The sequence below is a fragment of the Sparassis crispa genome (genome assembly GCF_003851025.1).
Source record: "Sparassis crispa DNA, contig_000001F, whole genome shotgun sequence".
Lineage (NCBI taxonomy): Eukaryota > Fungi > Basidiomycota > Agaricomycetes > Polyporales > Sparassidaceae > Sparassis > Sparassis crispa.
The window spans coordinates 4,125,873-4,141,392 of NW_020939748.1; the positions used below are offsets into that span (position 1 = coordinate 4,125,873).

At 56.6% G+C, this 15,520-nt stretch overlaps 5 protein-coding genes across 5 annotated transcripts, besides 1 other annotated feature; 4 read left to right on the top strand and 1 right to left on the bottom strand.

Moving 5' to 3' along the window:
* Positions 1–925: 925 nt before the first annotated feature.
* SCP_0214830 (hypothetical protein) lies at positions 926–2,436 on the top strand (the record flags this gene model as incomplete). Its single annotated transcript, XM_027755378.1, has 2 exons — positions 926–2,014; positions 2,074–2,436. The coding sequence occupies 2 exons, from the start codon at positions 926–928 to the stop codon at positions 2,434–2,436; spliced, it is 1,452 nt and encodes a 483-aa protein (XP_027611179.1).
* Positions 2,437–3,881: 1,445 nt separating this feature from the next.
* On the top strand, positions 3,882–4,070 carry SCP_0214840 (hypothetical protein; the record flags this gene model as incomplete). The annotated part of the gene is made up of 1 exon (XM_027755379.1): positions 3,882–4,070. One exon carries the CDS (start codon positions 3,882–3,884, stop codon positions 4,068–4,070), a length of 189 nt encoding a protein of 62 aa, XP_027611180.1.
* Positions 4,071–4,374: 304 nt separating this feature from the next.
* On the top strand, positions 4,375–5,206 carry SCP_0214850 (hypothetical protein; the record flags this gene model as incomplete). The annotated part of the gene is made up of 3 exons (XM_027755380.1): positions 4,375–4,657; positions 4,705–4,992; positions 5,061–5,206. 3 exons carry the CDS (start codon positions 4,375–4,377, stop codon positions 5,204–5,206), a joined length of 717 nt encoding a protein of 238 aa, XP_027611181.1.
* A 360-nt stretch (positions 5,207–5,566) lies between these two features.
* SCP_0214860 (predicted protein) lies at positions 5,567–11,889 on the bottom strand (the record flags this gene model as incomplete). The annotated part of the gene is made up of 4 exons (XM_027755381.1): positions 5,567–6,130; positions 6,196–10,496; positions 10,552–11,795; positions 11,846–11,889. 4 exons carry the CDS (start codon positions 11,887–11,889, stop codon positions 5,567–5,569), a joined length of 6,153 nt encoding a protein of 2,050 aa, XP_027611182.1.
* Positions 11,890–12,150: 261 nt separating this feature from the next.
* Positions 12,151–15,350, top strand: SCP_0214870 (hypothetical protein; the record flags this gene model as incomplete). Its single annotated transcript, XM_027755382.1, has 8 exons — positions 12,151–12,184; positions 12,235–12,389; positions 12,446–12,578; positions 14,020–14,051; positions 14,144–14,461; positions 14,517–14,655; positions 14,715–14,927; positions 15,028–15,350. The coding sequence occupies 8 exons, from the start codon at positions 12,151–12,153 to the stop codon at positions 15,348–15,350; spliced, it is 1,347 nt and encodes a 448-aa protein (XP_027611183.1).
* Positions 12,990–13,065: a sequence feature (amino acid sequence was deduced to be 'Undet' by tRNAscan analysis;~tRNA-OTHER).
* Positions 15,351–15,520: the final 170 nt, after the last annotated feature.

A 15,520-nucleotide genomic window follows, 5' to 3' on the forward strand; every position in this document is an offset into this window, starting at 1 on the left:
CCAAACAATCCTTAATCATGTCTGCCATCGTGTCGAAGGAGGGACGTGACGTGTGATTTGAAGGCGTGGGTGTCGGTCCTTTGCTGGATCGAACTGGGAATATTTTTATTTAGATGTACGCCAGCTGAATAAACAAATGCCGAGATACATACAGGCTCGGACGTAGTGGTCGAAATACATCTTCCCGAGTTGAACTAGCGCCATTTTGTCTTCGCACGATATAATTTCCTTGGAAACTGAGACCCGTGCATTGATATTCGGGCCATAACTTAGAAGGTAGCCGAGAATGCGACAAAACATCATTTGTTCTTTGGAATTTTGTGCGGGGGTGGCGTCGGCCTCGATGTCCTCCTCGAGGCGCAAACATATCTGATAGGCACTGTTGAGGTGCAGGAATTGCTCGGAATGGCACTGTAAATCCTCCGGGAGTTCTCTAGGAAGCTTGCTCATTGTCGCAGACGAAGGACTTGGATGGGTGGTAAGGGCCTGATCTACTCCGAGGCCCCAGCCTACCGTGACGGCCGCCACATGAACAAGAGATTAGATAATCGCATAAGTGGGGTTTTCAAGTTCCTGATGCCCATCCCCGAGAAATGTCGTCGCCAGGATCGGAGCTCTTGGTTGATTCGCGGGGGTCCTATGCCAGCAGATGCAAACTTACTACAAAGGAGCCCGCCTTCGAGATGCTCGTATAACTACCTGGGGTGCTCTAGCTTAGCAACTACTTACTCTGACTCAACGGCCGGAAATCCGACATCGAGCGCATGCTTCCCATGACTTGTTCCCAAGTGCCAACTGTGGGGTGCAGTTCGTGCTGTGTACGTAGCGCAAGAATCACTGAAAAGTTGTCTTTCAACAGTATTTGTGATGTGACGGCAAAGTCACGGTGGCACCTCTCCACTTCCTCTCCCTGCCACAAACCACCATGTCAAGCAGCATCAGTCTGGACCTGGACGTTCTCTTTATGATCACATTTCTGCTCTCGTCAAAAGATGCTCTTGCCCTTTCCCTCACGTGTCGACAAATTCATTCGTTTGCGAAACAGCATGCGCTCTCGTCAGTCAGGCTGACATCTACAAAGCAACTTGGCAAGTTCTGCGATTCAATGTTCGATGGCGCTCCAAGTTGCTGGAATTGGGTGCGGAGGCTTGACGTTGCCATGTCCGCATTTGACGTGAAGTCCGAACAAAAGACTGCTCCCTGGGGCAATTTTTCGGATGTTCCTCGTCTTGCGGAGCTGATCACGCATGCCCTCAACCTCGAATTCCTTTCTATTGACTGCGTTGAATTCCTACTACGGAAGGGATCCCCTATTGGAGACGCCATTGCCTCACTTACCAGCCTTGAGGAGCTGGAACTGCATGAGGCAGATTCTCAAGCCGTGGAGATGCTGAGAGGGATGCGAAGCGGGCTCCGCAAACTCGTCCTGCACCGCGCTTGTAGCAATCAACAACCTACACCTCAGATCTTTGTGTCCATCCTTCCTTTTCAAAACCTGCAGGTCCTGGAACTGGCCCACTCTTGCTGGCCTAAATGGATGGATATGCCATGGGACGAGCGATGGCGGTGGCCAACAGTCCGCGTTCTCCGCTTGAAGCATAGCAAATTGTCAATGGCCCAATTGGTACGCGCTTTCCCCAATGTCAGGAAACTCAGCATCAGGACAGTAACATTGCCAAGGGAGTCGGAAACGCGGTGCTGGGATAGCTTGGATTACGTCTACATCGGGCATGGTCGCCCGTGGACTTCGACGTTAGACTGGGATCAGAGGATAACCTGTCCTGTTCACTCGTTGGAATTCGAGGATAACTACAAGTCCAACTCCGAGGAACAGATCGTAATGGTCAACACCATTCGGGAGACCACTCCTCGTGTATTGTCAGTGACAATCAAGTCCTCGGACGCTAAGTTTTGGATGTCCTTGATGGCAACTGGTGCCGCGAGACTCAGATATCTCAACCTCAATCTCCGTCTGACGCCTCGGAAGCGTGGAACGCATCTCGCACAATGGCTGGTGAGATTCCATCACTGTGGCGTACACATCTGCGTGTTTTGACACCAACATTGAAACAGGAGAAGATACCTCTGATTCTGAGCACGCTCGACATAATTTGTATCCGAGTGTGCATCACTTCTCGGAATCTCTCCAGAGCTGCCATGACTGTTCGTTGGCCCTTGCGCCTTGCTACTTGTTTGCCTTCTCTGCGCTACATTGCCATCGCCCGCAAGATCGGCGATGTGCCCTGCATGGCGGAGGATGCGTTTTGGTCGCGTGTCTCGGGGCCTGTGAAGGAGCGTCGTCTGCAGCCAGTCGCAACGCATGTGGGTGTGCGCGTCCACACGTACCTGCATGCCGGTGACATGGAGGCGCTTGCTCGGCTCGATGGTGCGTGGTTTTTTTTTCCGTTGTTGGTACGGAGAAAGCGAACGCACTGACGTTCGCAATTGCTGTTGCAGAAACACTGCCCTCTCCGTCGGAGGGAGTAGCAATCATAGATGAATGAAGTGTATGTAGCACAAAATGCACACCTGTTAGCTGACGCAAGTGTATAGTTGAATTTGCGGGCAATGGGGTATTGGGTTCACAATCACCGTTAAGCACTTACACCCCAGCGCATGCATGAGGGTCTTATTGTGCCCGATATCGAAGGGTCACCCGTGTCCCATGCCTTGCAGCTGTGAATGCAGGGTGTTGCACACAAAGGAACGACCCAGTGCGAACTATGTCCACCGAAACCAACATCTGGTTGATAACTGGGTGAGTCTGCCAGTGAAGATGACATAGAACGGTGCCGACCTCACCAATCATCTCTACTTCTTCTCGAGGTATCGGACTCGAGCTCACGAAGCAGTTGCTCCGTTCGGCTGCAAACGTCGTCATTGCGACATGTAGAGACTCAGAAAATATGCCAAAGCTCGAGGGACCCGGGACCTTACAACACAGAGAAGAAGAACGTGCGCACCGAAATGTCAACCACTCTGAAAACGCTGTTTACGAATGTCGTGACCGAGCTCGAGGGTCATGATGTGGAGCGCGATGATCATTATCGCAAGCGGGCGGTGTAATGGCAGAAAGCGGCTGTATCGTATGAAGAGCGTGAGCGCGTAGCTTCAACGGCGCTGTCCCTGAGTCGGTTGCCCCTGCGGAGTGCGGCGACATGGGGCATTTCAGGCAGGGAACCGTGGCCGGAGAGGTGATCATGAGTGAGACGAATGGATGCCTCGTGCAGGAGAAGCTCGTCGAAAGGCGCGAGGTTCATCGGGCAGGCTGAACGTCTGGGTCAAGCACGTCTCCTGGGGTGTGTCTGTGGTGCCATCTCCGCAGGCATACCCTTCTGGATGAAGGGACAGAGCTCAAGCTGGAGTGTGTCATTGTGCTTCTCAAGCGTATCGGGTGGGTTATAAACGGAGAGCTGGGGAATTGTGCGATGTCCAAAAGCTTGGTGTCTGAGCGCTGAGGGTACACCCGTCACCCGCCGGTGATGGAGGACACAGACATCCACAGCCCGAAGACTATATAGTTTCAGAGTGTCCTGGCTTGTTGGTATCGTGCGGCTTGGCATCGCATAGACGCATCCGTGACACCTGCCTCGTTACGAACCCATTGAGAGGATTCTCTGATGTAGTACAAGCAGCTCCTCCATGGCGGCGGACGAGGAGGTGAGCAGGACGCGAACTTCGACCTTGCCTACCTCATCTCTCACCGATCGTCGTCCTCCGATCGAATCTCAGTGAGGACTGCGCGAAGATTCCACTCGTTTATCATACGCTGATCTGCTTGTAGGACGTCGCGTCGACCATCGAGGTAGATATCTTACTCCTTCCCCTGCGCAACACAGCGTCCACCGTGACTTTCCAAGTTCTCAAAGTTATCGGAGCCCATGGACTTGCACGAGAGTGAAGGTCGGCCCACGCGTACCCACGAGGAGCTTGGGGGACGCAAGCACACCCCCAACCTCGCTTGCTCGCTCGCCGACGTGAATGCGGCCAATCCAGTGCCCGCCACCCCATCTGAGTCCGCGCCGAAGTGGCCCCTCAATACCGTGGACGACCTAGTAGGTCTACAGTAGAAAATCCTATTCTATAGAGTCCTACATAATTCGGGACATTGCTACAGGCCTCTCCGACGTACGCGAGCTACATAGCACTACATGTCTTTTTTCCAGATGATGCCTCTCGAAATAGTCGGCCAAGACTTGAGTGTGTACTACGCTACCTTCCTTTTTGGTCTGCCTGCTCACGCACGCTGCACGTGTATTCCTCAGTTCTTTCGCTATACGAGGGTAAGCATAAGCATATGCCACTCGTTTATCATAGCCACTTGTACTGATTTACCTGTAGGACTTCGCGTCCACAGTCTAGCATTTCGCAAAGATGTCGGAGCCGATACAGGCGCATGAGAAGGAGGTCGAAACCGCGCGCAAGGCCCGTGAGGAGAAGCTCAAGGACATGGAGGCCGACCTCGCTCACTTGCAAACTGAATTGAACGATCTGAAGAACAATCTTCGCCTCGTGCAACAGACGCCGATTGTGTCGGCCCGCCTCCCTTTGATGACTCGGCGAGCACCTCTGCCATCCGTCAGCCGATCGAAGCTTTTCCAGCCGAGTATCGTCCTCACCCGCAGCCGCGGCCGCTCGTTCCTGATGCTGCATCCGAGTCAGCACTTGGGTCGAACGTCAGGACTGTAGATGACATGGTGGCAGTCATAAACGGTCAAGATCCGGCCATTCGCGAGCGGCTTCTCAGCATCATCCGCGTGGCTTTGGATCCCTGCCTTCGCTCAAAGCTCCTCAGCGGTGAGCTGCTTCGCAGGATCGAGGCGATGAGAGACGAGGCGGACCCGCACGGCGCGCTGGTGCGCAAGCTCGAGGTGCACGGCATGCTGGTGCGCAAGCTCGAGGCGCGGATCTCAGCCAGAGATTCTGGCAGTCCCGGCACGCGCACGTCGGCGACCTCTCGTCCACGTCGCAATAGTATCTCGCCGTATGTTGGTAAGTCGTACGTTGCGTCCACTCGAAGAAGCACAGGGCTGACGCATCGCATCGTGAGCACTGAATAGTGCCACCTCCCCAGTCTCGTTATCGGACGGATCGGTCCAAAAATGTCGATGTCGCTGGATGGACGGATTGGTCCACAGCCATCGCGGGGCCCTCCCGACTTACGAGCACGCCCACGCCAAGCGGCTCGACCACTACAGAGGTATGAGCGTCATCGTGCGGAACAATGGATCCGATACTTGGCCTTTTCAGGTACTGACAGGTGAGACTGGTAGGTAGGTGGAGCCACACCGACTGCAGTGCTATCCCAGAGGCGAGATAAAGTGCCGCGTGCGTGGTGTAGAGTGCTTGATGGCAGACGAGAGGACGACCTTGAAAGATAGTGGATTCGTTTGGCGCCATATCATCCGTGGTACTTCACTGAGACCTCCAGTGCACTGAGTTCATTGTATCGTTTGCGAGTTGCAACCATAGAAACTCCAGTAATAACAGGTGTTTTGCCACACAAAAAAAGAAACCGATACAAGCACATGCAGGACAGTCCACAAATACACCCAAGCTACCATCATTACGGCGGCGCCGCGATCCGCTCATGGACAAACCGTATGAGTATATCCGTCAGATCCACATCCTCGCTCCCCACGACCCCCACGCTCTTCGCGATAACGCCCTTCGCCTTTCCCAGCAGCGCCAGCACCTCCGCCGCCATCTCCCCCGTCATCACACGCCGCAGCCGCTCCTCGAGCGTCAGCGATGACCGCCGCCGAGCCCGCCGCTCCTTCGCCTCCGACCCCAGTGACGACGACAGTGACGCATCCATGAGCATCTGCATCGGCACGTCCTCCACCTCCTGCTCCCCCGCCGGCCGCGGTGGCAGGTCGAACTCAGGCTTCGCGAGCCACAGCGCTAGTTGCGTTACCCCATACAGGACTGCACCCTCGAGCGCGCGCCGCGTCGCGAGCGCCGCATCCCGCACGTCCAGCGCCTTCCCCCCGGACGACGCCCCTGCGGCTGGCGTCAATGCCTGCGCACCTGGCCGGTCCACGAGGTGCCGCAGCACGTCTAGAGCACAGTTGCCCAGCTCGACTAGCGTACCCAACGATGCAGGATCTCCGAGGATAACCTTCGAGTGCTGCAGAGGTTGCGTTATCAGCAATGCGCGTTATGGGCACAGATATCGTGGACACGGACACTCACCGGAACAATCAGCACCCCATGTATCGGCCAGTCCTCCCGCTCGCCCGTGAGCACCGTCTCGGCGCCGCTGATGGCAACGAGTGCGGAGAGCACCCCGCCCGCTAGGCGGAACAGCCGGTATACGAGCCGCGCGAGGAACGGGCGTGTCAGCGGGTTGAGTGCCTCGGCGGGGGAGTTCACCGACGCGTTCCCGCGGTCCGCCTCGAACCGCGCCTTCTCGTCCGCTGTGACCGACTCAAACAGGCTGGCAAGATGGTTCGGGTGCGTCAACGCGTAGTTGAGCTGCTGCAGTAGGAGCTGCGCGTCCGACACGAACGATCCCAGCACACGCTCCACCGCCTCGCTCGCACCCGCGCCGGCAGTGTTCTGTGCGAGTGCGGAGAAGAGGTTCACCACTTGCTCGATCTCCTCCAGCAGCGGTAGTGTGAGCGGGTCTCCGATGGTCCACGAGAGTGCGCGGTGAATCTGCTCGCCGAACAGCTGGATGAGCCCGCAGGCCTCGGCATCGAAGTACTGGCCGTGGCGTCCTAGGGAAGTGATCACGCCTGCAACGACCGCCACCATCGAGCAGTACGCGGTATGTGCGGGGCTTCTCTCGCCAGGAAGCTCCGGTAGGGTGACGTCGACCATTCCAGCTCTGATGGCAGCACTTATCCGGTTCTCACTGTACGCTGTGAGTACACCTTCGCTCGCCAGTCTCTCCGCAGCAGAGGGTATCCGGGCCAACGCCATGTGGAACGCCAAGACATGAGATGCGTATAGTGGCTGCTTCCGGGCACGAAGCAAACCAATGTCTGACAAACCCACAAGGTCCATGTTGCTGAGCAGCTGGAGACTGGCTCCAACTACGTCCGTTTCTTGACACCGCGTGAGCCAGAGTGTCGAAGGCACGGTGAGCTCTGAGCGCGTACACTGCTCGAAGACTGCCACCAGCAGCTCGAGGTCTTGGTCCAGATCGACATCTAATCGAGCACGCGCAGAGTCGAAGGCCAGGCGCAGACTGTCGATCACAAACGTCAACGTCGACTCGAGCATTGCAACCATGCGCAGACGCTGCTGAGAATTGAGGGCCTTTTCGCGCAGCGCAAGGCTTCTGCTATGTCGTGCACAGAAGTAGATTATCTGTAACAATGGCCGGTGAAAGGGAATAGTCAACTGCCCAAGGAACGACATTGCAGGTGGATGTGAGGGACTGAGGATAATTCCTCGCACATGGTCCACCAGAGATACGAAGTGTTCAACCTCTTCCTTTGTATCCGACGTCGAGAACCAAGCGACCTCAAGCAAAGCGAGCAGCAGCGACAGCCGCGCCCAGTGAATAGTTGACATCAGATCTCCCGAACGCTTCTCCATAGACAAATCACGGGAGATGGAAGCGGCGAGGGACAGCAGTGTTGTACGTACTGGTGCATCTCCACGAAGATATGTCACAGCCTGTAAGAGTAGATACTGCCACGATTCCGTCAGAGCAGTCTGAGCCTGCGTCAGAGACAACGTGAGATTGATGGAGGTCAGCCGTTTCACCGCCTCCAAGAGCACACCGTCAGCGAGGTTAAACGGCTGTAGCCGGAACTGTAGAAGGGTCGTTGAGAACGCAAAGTGGTCCCCGTATTCGCGATCCACCAGCGGTTCCTGCAACTGCATTTGTTCCATTTTGAGCGAAGGGAAATTCTTGTTGGCGAGCTCCGCAAAGTCGTCGTGCACAGTCGGGTCATACGTACTCGCCACGGCCTCATAAGTCAACTCGGTGAGCTGATCCTCATCCTTGAGAACGCTCTCGATCGCGGTATAACTCTTCGGTTTGTCGGACGGCTTATTACCATGTACCAGCCAGTGCATCTGAATGTCAACTGCGATGATGTGCATGGCGTGGGACTTGAGAGCAGTACGATAGGCGTGAGACGAGACGGCCTCGTGAAGGTGTGAACGCTGCAGGCCATCCATCTCCACAAGGCGCTCTGTCCTGTAGTCCGGATGCGGTCCGAGCTCTCGAGCGGCGATCTCAGCAAGCTGCGTGAAGAACTCTGAGCTCTCGCGAATTTTGTCCAGCACCGCCTTGTGCTCGTGGCCGTGCTGCCACACGACGTCCAAAAATCGCAGCAGCGATGCTAGCAGTTGTGGATTGAGCTCCCAGAGCTGCTGCCAATGCTCCAGCATATCGCACGCGATACTGACCGCACTAATCGTTTGTGGTATGTTATGGGTCTCGGGCTTCTCCCTTTCTTTCCCCTTCCCTGTTACGTCCACACTATCCGCGGCCGACTTGGAGTTCGGTGCCCGGAACTGCCCCGTGACGAAGAGCCTCGCTAATGCGGGCTCCTTATCGATGGCGAGCGTAATGAAGTTCCACACCGCGTTGCGCAGCAGCGCATCGTCATAGGGGTGCTGAATGATACGCACCAGCGAGAGCACGGTTGCCTCGGGATCTGACAGATGGCCGATGATCGTCGGCGAGGCTCCTTGGGATAACGACAGAGAAGAGCACAAGGAGAACAGCACCTTCATCGCCTCCACAGGGACAATCGAGCCCATGCCACGCTCCTTGACGTACCCGGCCAACGCATCCACAGGATCGACCTTCGAGGGGCCTCCGTCGAACGACGCGATGCTGCCACCGACGCGAGTGCGGAGCGCCTGCTCCAGCAGACACGGCTCCGCAGCGAACGCCGAATTCTGCTTAAAATAAAGCAAGGTGCGGGTGAAGAACAAATGCGACTCCAGGAGATATATCAGCCGGCGCGCATCGCCGTATCTGCGGGACGCGTAGAGCATGCCCAATACCTGCCCCGCGGTAGTGAGAGACGACACGAGCGGCGTGACGGTCGACGTCGTCGCCTTGAAGACGAACGCGTCCGCGATGGCGCTGCTGAGCGCCGAAAAAGGTGCATTCTTCAGCACGGGAGGCGAGTGCTTGAATACTTCCGCGTAGAATGCCGTCACGCGCCGCCCGATCTCGAAGCGGTCGCCCAGTTGTGCGTACTTCCACCCCATATGCTCAACCCAGACCTCCGCATGTACGAACCGCGCGGCACGCAAAAGTACCTCCTCTTTGATCTGCTGCAGTTTCGGAGACTCTTTGGCAACAAAAAGTACGGACGCCGATGCTTCACTGAATAATTGTTGGACAAGGTAGAGGAGCGCGAGCGTCATCGTATAGTGGCCCGTCAGTCTCTCAGCAGCAAGCACAGCAGATGCGACGCCGACGTCCCGATCGGACCCAAAGAGTGACGAGGTGGATCGCACGTACAGCCAGACGCGGGTTGAATATTTCGGCAGTGCGAGTAGGGCAGAGAGGACACTCATGGCGGAGGTAATCAGGGGGGAGCGGGGAGCGCTCTTGGATCCCGACGAGCGCAACAGCGCATCCTCCAGGATCGTCGTCGTCAGTTGCACGAGATCGGGCGGCTGCGCCTCCACCATCGTGTGTGAGACGACGGGAGCGCCCGTCTCGAGCGACCGCAGGAGAAGCTCCGCGAGCCTCGGGTTGTCCTGCACGACACTGCGGATGAGGTCGAGCACGTCCATGATGAGGTCCTCATCGCCTACGCGGTCCATCTCCACGCCAATGTCCTCCAGCCGCAGCACAAGCGGCTGGTGTGCGCTGGAGCGTGGCGCGAACGAGAGGTCCTGGTACCCCGCCCCCGCACCGGACTGAGCCCGTCGGCGGTTCACGTAGTCCGTCAGGATCTCGAGCAGCGTCTTCCACCCGCAGTGCTCGTGCTGCCACGCGACCACGATAAATTCACCTCCGTCGCCACTCAGTAGGCGTCCGATGGTCTTCAGCGGGAGGACGCTGCCTCCGGGCAGCTTGAGCGGACGCAGGTTGACATAGGCAAGTCCGGGCGATGTGGGCGTCCCGCCGTAGCGGTCCGGTAGCTTCTCGTATAGGGCATGGGCGCCTGTGCATGCGCTGAGGGGAACGACCTGCGTGTATGTCGGGAGCGCATCCATGAAGTAGAATACGTGGCGCGCGCACAGTTCGCGGTCAGGGTCGAGCAGTTCGCCCTCGTTTGCATGGTCTGCCGTCGAAAGGGGGTCGGTATCCAGGAAACCCGTTGCTGTCATCGCACGCAGGAGCCTGACGAGTGGGCGGGGCTGTACGGGGAACCTTGAACGTGCAACATCGAGGATGGCCCGCCGTGCGATGCCCTGCGTCCAGTCAGCCAGCCAAAATTGACGGCAGATTCCCGAGACGGAGAGGCTTTCGCTTCGCCCAAAGAGCGCAATCCACACGTCCACAAACTCGTCGAACCCCGGGACGAGCTCGACAGGCATAAGCTCCACAATCGCGATTACGAGACCTGTAGTCCCCCAGTTAGCACACAGGATAGCAGGAATAAACATAGAAAAATAGACCTTTGAGGACGGAACGATATGCCACAGCATTGGGATCGGTGAGTGTCGAGCCAGTGCGCCACGCCATGGCGGTGACGAACAGCGGCGAGTTCGTCAGCATGGTCAGCATCAGCTTGAAGAGGCCGGCGTCAGGGTCTAAACACGTCCTGGCCATGATCGTGTGCATCCGCTCGCGACCTGAACACAGAGGCTGCGCAAAGTTCATGAACGCCGCTGGAAGCTTCTCCTTCATCTCCACCATCGCCTTCGTGATTCGCGAGAGTACGAACGTCCAGGCCATGTATGTACACGCGTAAAGGCTGTCGCCGTGCGACGTCACGAGCTCGTGTATTCGCTCGAGCGCGTCCGGCGACACCCAGTATATCTCTGTATCTGCGGAGTCGTCAGCCAGCACGATCCCAGCGGGCTCTGCCGCGCGCTCGAGCTCGAGCACCTCAATAGTAATCAGAATCCACAGCGCCGCGACGTCCTGTTGCACCTGCGTCGCCTCACTGTCGAGCAGCCACATCGAGTTCTTCTGCACTGACCCGAGCTGGGTCGAATACGCGGCCTCGTAGATGGCGACGACGAGCGTAGGATCACACGGCACGTAGCTCCACATCGTCCAGAAAAGTGCTTCAAGTGCGCCGAGCTGCTCCCGCACGTTCTGTTTCGCCCACGCCGCAATCTGTCGCGCGTCATCTGGCCCCACGCGAGAGGGAGGTGCGGCAGATGTCTTACGGACGTACTCCCCGAGAAGGGTCTTCGCGAACACCTTGCCGTCGGGGAGGATAGCCGGGAGCATTTTTCGGGCGACGGCGTGAACGGGATCTGCTGCGTTCTCATTGGCACGAAACAGGGGGATGAAGGCACGGAGGACGAAGAGGCGCTCAGAGTAGTAGAAGGGGGTGATGGCGTCGACGAGCTCGTCGACGATGTTTGTGGCAGAGTCCACGCTCTTGGGTAGGCCCTCGTTGTAGAGGAAGGAGCGGAGGAGGACAAGAGCTTCGACTTGGTCGATGTCGAAGGCAGCGCTAAGGGCAAAAATGAAGGCCTTGTCGGCCTCCTCGACGCGGATAATGACACCGTCGCGGAGGACGACGGAACCCGAGTCTACTTTCTTTTTTGACGCGTCCGAAGGTTTTCCGAACGGTTGTTCGACGTTGCGGAGCTGCTCGACGCGGGGCTTGACAATGTCCTCGAGCTGCTCGAGCGTTAGGCCCTCGAGGCGCCCGGAGAGTAGTGAATGAAGTTGTTGGTATGATCTAGACGGCAATGACTGTGAGCAGACAGCACGAAAGGACAGAAAACATACACATCGATGAGATTCGAACGTTTTGAAGATTCGCCTGCGGACATGGCTGGACGTCGCGAGCGGTGGTGAGCGCGTTCAAAGAACGCACGCCACAATCTGGAACGGGCGCTTACTGACCACGCTAGTTTTCCTGCAGCCATGTCCCAAGCTGTTGGCAACGTCCGTCTCCCTTCGTCTCCAGCGGCTCTTCTCGTGCTGACTACTAAGCCGGACAGACTGCACTAGCATATGCTCGGGTGTGGCACCATGTCGACGCGTCGGAGCGCGTTCTCGGAAAGCTCGCTGAGCGTATTGCCATCGTCCTCATGGGCAAGCACAAACCGATCTTTGATCCCAGCGGTGCGTCTCTCGCCCCACCTCTATCTTACTGGTTTCTGAGTCGTGAACAGTGGACTGCGGCGACTACGTCGTCGTGACCAACGCGCGCAAGGTTAAGGTGACCGGCAGGAAGGCCGACCAGCTCGTGTACCGCCATCACACAATGTTTCCCGGCGGCCTCAAGGAGATCCCGTACGATATAATGATGAAGCGCAAGCCGGACGAGGTGTGTTGCTCATTCTACCATCTCTGTGTGCACCTAACAGAATTTACGTCTCATAGATCATCCGCCAGGCCGTGTCAGGCATGCTGCCCAAAAACAAGCTGCGAGAACGCCGACTGGAGCGTCTCCGGATATTCGAGGACGAGGACATGGGAGTGTTCAAGCACAACATCATCAAGCGCTGGGAGGATGGTACGTTACGATGAAGGGTGGCAAGTCCTGGTGTGGGTGCTCTCCAATATATTCCTCTCTTCTGATATACTTGTCTTTGGTGCTCTTCAAGCTCGAAGTCTTGTCGTGGTTGTTATGAGAGTGCTCGGTGGCGACATCAGCGAAGGTGCAAGTCCGAAACTCGACGAGCACTGCAATTTCTACATCGGAAGTCTCAACTGCCTCTGAGAAATCATCCAACCTACAGCTCAACCAGACTCCTCTGACCGCCAAATTTCTGGCTCCAGACAGCTCAACTACTGAGAGATTTTGGTCTTCCGGGGATCTCGCTGCTTCCTCGAACCTCAGTTACCAGCTCGTCCGCACCGTTTAAGCGGTGTGCACTATTAGACATCGCTTTCCCGGACAAAAAGGATCTCTTGTAGAGAGGAGTTCCAATTACCCGACTCGAACGGGTAACCTTGTCATTACATCTCACGACACGCTCTACCGACTGAGCCAAACAGGAATGTAGGTGATACCTCTCCGCACAGATCTAGTAGTGCCATTTTTAGCACCTGTGCAGCACCTCCACTAGTGAAAATACTCTGAGAAAAACTCACAGTAGCTAGCAGCTAGCTCATTCACTGTACATGTTTTAGAAACCAGCACTCCCACATCAGTGCTCCTGCGAATGTGCACATCCCCACTACGGCTGCCGTCTCCACTGCCCGCCAGAAAGCCGCGTCCACTTCGTCACCGTCCTGCAACCCGTCCTTCAAGCCATGTTCGCCCACTGGCCGGCAATATATCTATGGACAGAAGAGTTCCCGATACACTGCGCATACCATCGTGCGTAGCGCACTTGCAACCATTCTCAAAGGCTGAAGAGTCTCTCCTCGGCTCGCCACCACCTCACCACCACCTACCTTTTGTGCATGGGCATCCTGTACTTCTAGATCTGGTGCAACGGGCCAACTTCCGTGGTTTATCGTCCCCTCACATCCGCGTCGCTGACATCCAGTCGGCTCAAATTCCCTCTCGAACCTTGACAGTAAAATGCACTCTCGCCACCAGACGCCCAGCGAAGCTTAGCTTCGACAGGTAGTGCCGAGTTCGCCACGAAAAAGTGAATAGCCCATACTAGCTCGCTTTTTTGTGCTATGACAGCTAGTGTGAATCGAGGTTCTGCATTTGTCCGTGTGCTTGTGCCGGCAGGTATCCGTGCAAACAGTGATGCTTATCGACCTGGAAGCTCTGCGGGTTGGAATTGAGATACCCTTTGTCCGCACCTTTGTGTGCTAGAATTCTGGCTTGTTTGCAAATTACCATGAGACCCCGCGCACGTACGTAGTACGTAGTAACCCTGATTAGGCGGAGCGCATTCCAGATCAGTTGCCATACTCGGTAGGTCGCCTTCCCTTTCCATCATCGCCCATCGGCGCAAGCCGACCACTGTGCTGCTTGAAATCAAACACTGCAGGGCCTGCGATCCAGCAATCCGGACAGTACTTAGTACGTCCGTGCGCGTGAAAGTTTGAGCGTGCAAAGAATTCTTTGTCTCATTTGAACCTCTCTGTCATGATCCTTGTTATGTCCTCTACTAGTGCCCTGACAGACGTAGGCCTCATTTCAAACCTTACCAGCAGAAGCTCGGCGAACTCTTGGGGGATTCAGATGTTCCACCGCAGTCCGAGTTTGCCCTAGGAGAGATCGCATGGTTCTGCCAACAACCCCCAGAAGACCGTACGTATGCTGAGCTCGATCTGGCGGTGGTCCTCCAAGCCACACTCGACCACGCGCATACTTGCGGGCACAGCAGCCACCGCTCCACTGCGTACGCCGTAGCCGCGTGCTACGCCTCCGAGGATTCTCAACGGCTGAAACGCTTTTTGCGACCTCGGCACTGTGTGGTTTATGGCCGTGTAAGTCAGTAATGCGTTGTGTGAACGAATCGCCTGCTGAGATGTTTTTACGCAGTTAGAGGGGATGCCTACTACACGGCAACGACGCAGTCTGATCTTGCCACTCCAACAGGAAGTCAGCCCTTACACGTTGGGCCCCCACGAAAAAACCATGAAGATGCATTCACCGCCGAGTGTAAGGTTTTATGCTGTAGGTATTTTGTGAGCGAGCCCTGTCCACAGGTCCGTGAACGCGACGGACACCTATGTGCAGTCGAGCGGTTTCTCCACCTGGACGACATACCCGGCTACACTGGTAAAGCAATCCTGGTTGACGCAGCGCACATCATCCCGCCCCCAATCTGCGTCTTCGACGGTACAGACATGACGAACAGCCTCTCCAGTCTGGCGACACTCGGGATCCTGACGCGCTACACGGACCCCCCGGAGGACTTTCCGCAGCACATCGACGCCCCCGACACGGATGGTACACACGTTCTTCGACACGTATGCCCAAATGGTGTTTCGAGGCGACCGCCGTGCGTTCGATTTCCTCCACCCAGCCACGCCGTGACACCGATTCACAGATGCCCAGACACCGAACGAGTACGCCTACAAGACCTACAGCGACATCGTCATCATCGCCCTGCCCGCCTCGACCATCATATTCCGCAATCACGCGGAGAGGGATATCCCACTCCCCAATCCGAGGCATTTGGCGTTCCATGCTGCGCTATGTGGCGTCCTCCACGCGACCGGGACAGGGAAGATGTTCCATCGCGTGTTGAGGACGCTGGACCTGGCGTGCAGGGCTGGCAGGCCGACGAACAAGCGGCGCACCGGCGAGGATTTTCGTGCTGCGGTCACGGTCGCTAGCCTGAGGCGGTTCTCGTCCCAACTTCGCGTGTAGGAGTGGGATAGCCTGTCGAGGACACATGTACGATTGGTCACCGGTGATGCATTGAAGATGTATTGGAGGGAACACAGACATCTACATGAACCTACTGCATCTCAGCGTAGTTCTGTGTAGAAACATACCAGTGCGACAATGAGCATGAGTACGCTCCTGCGACAGATGGT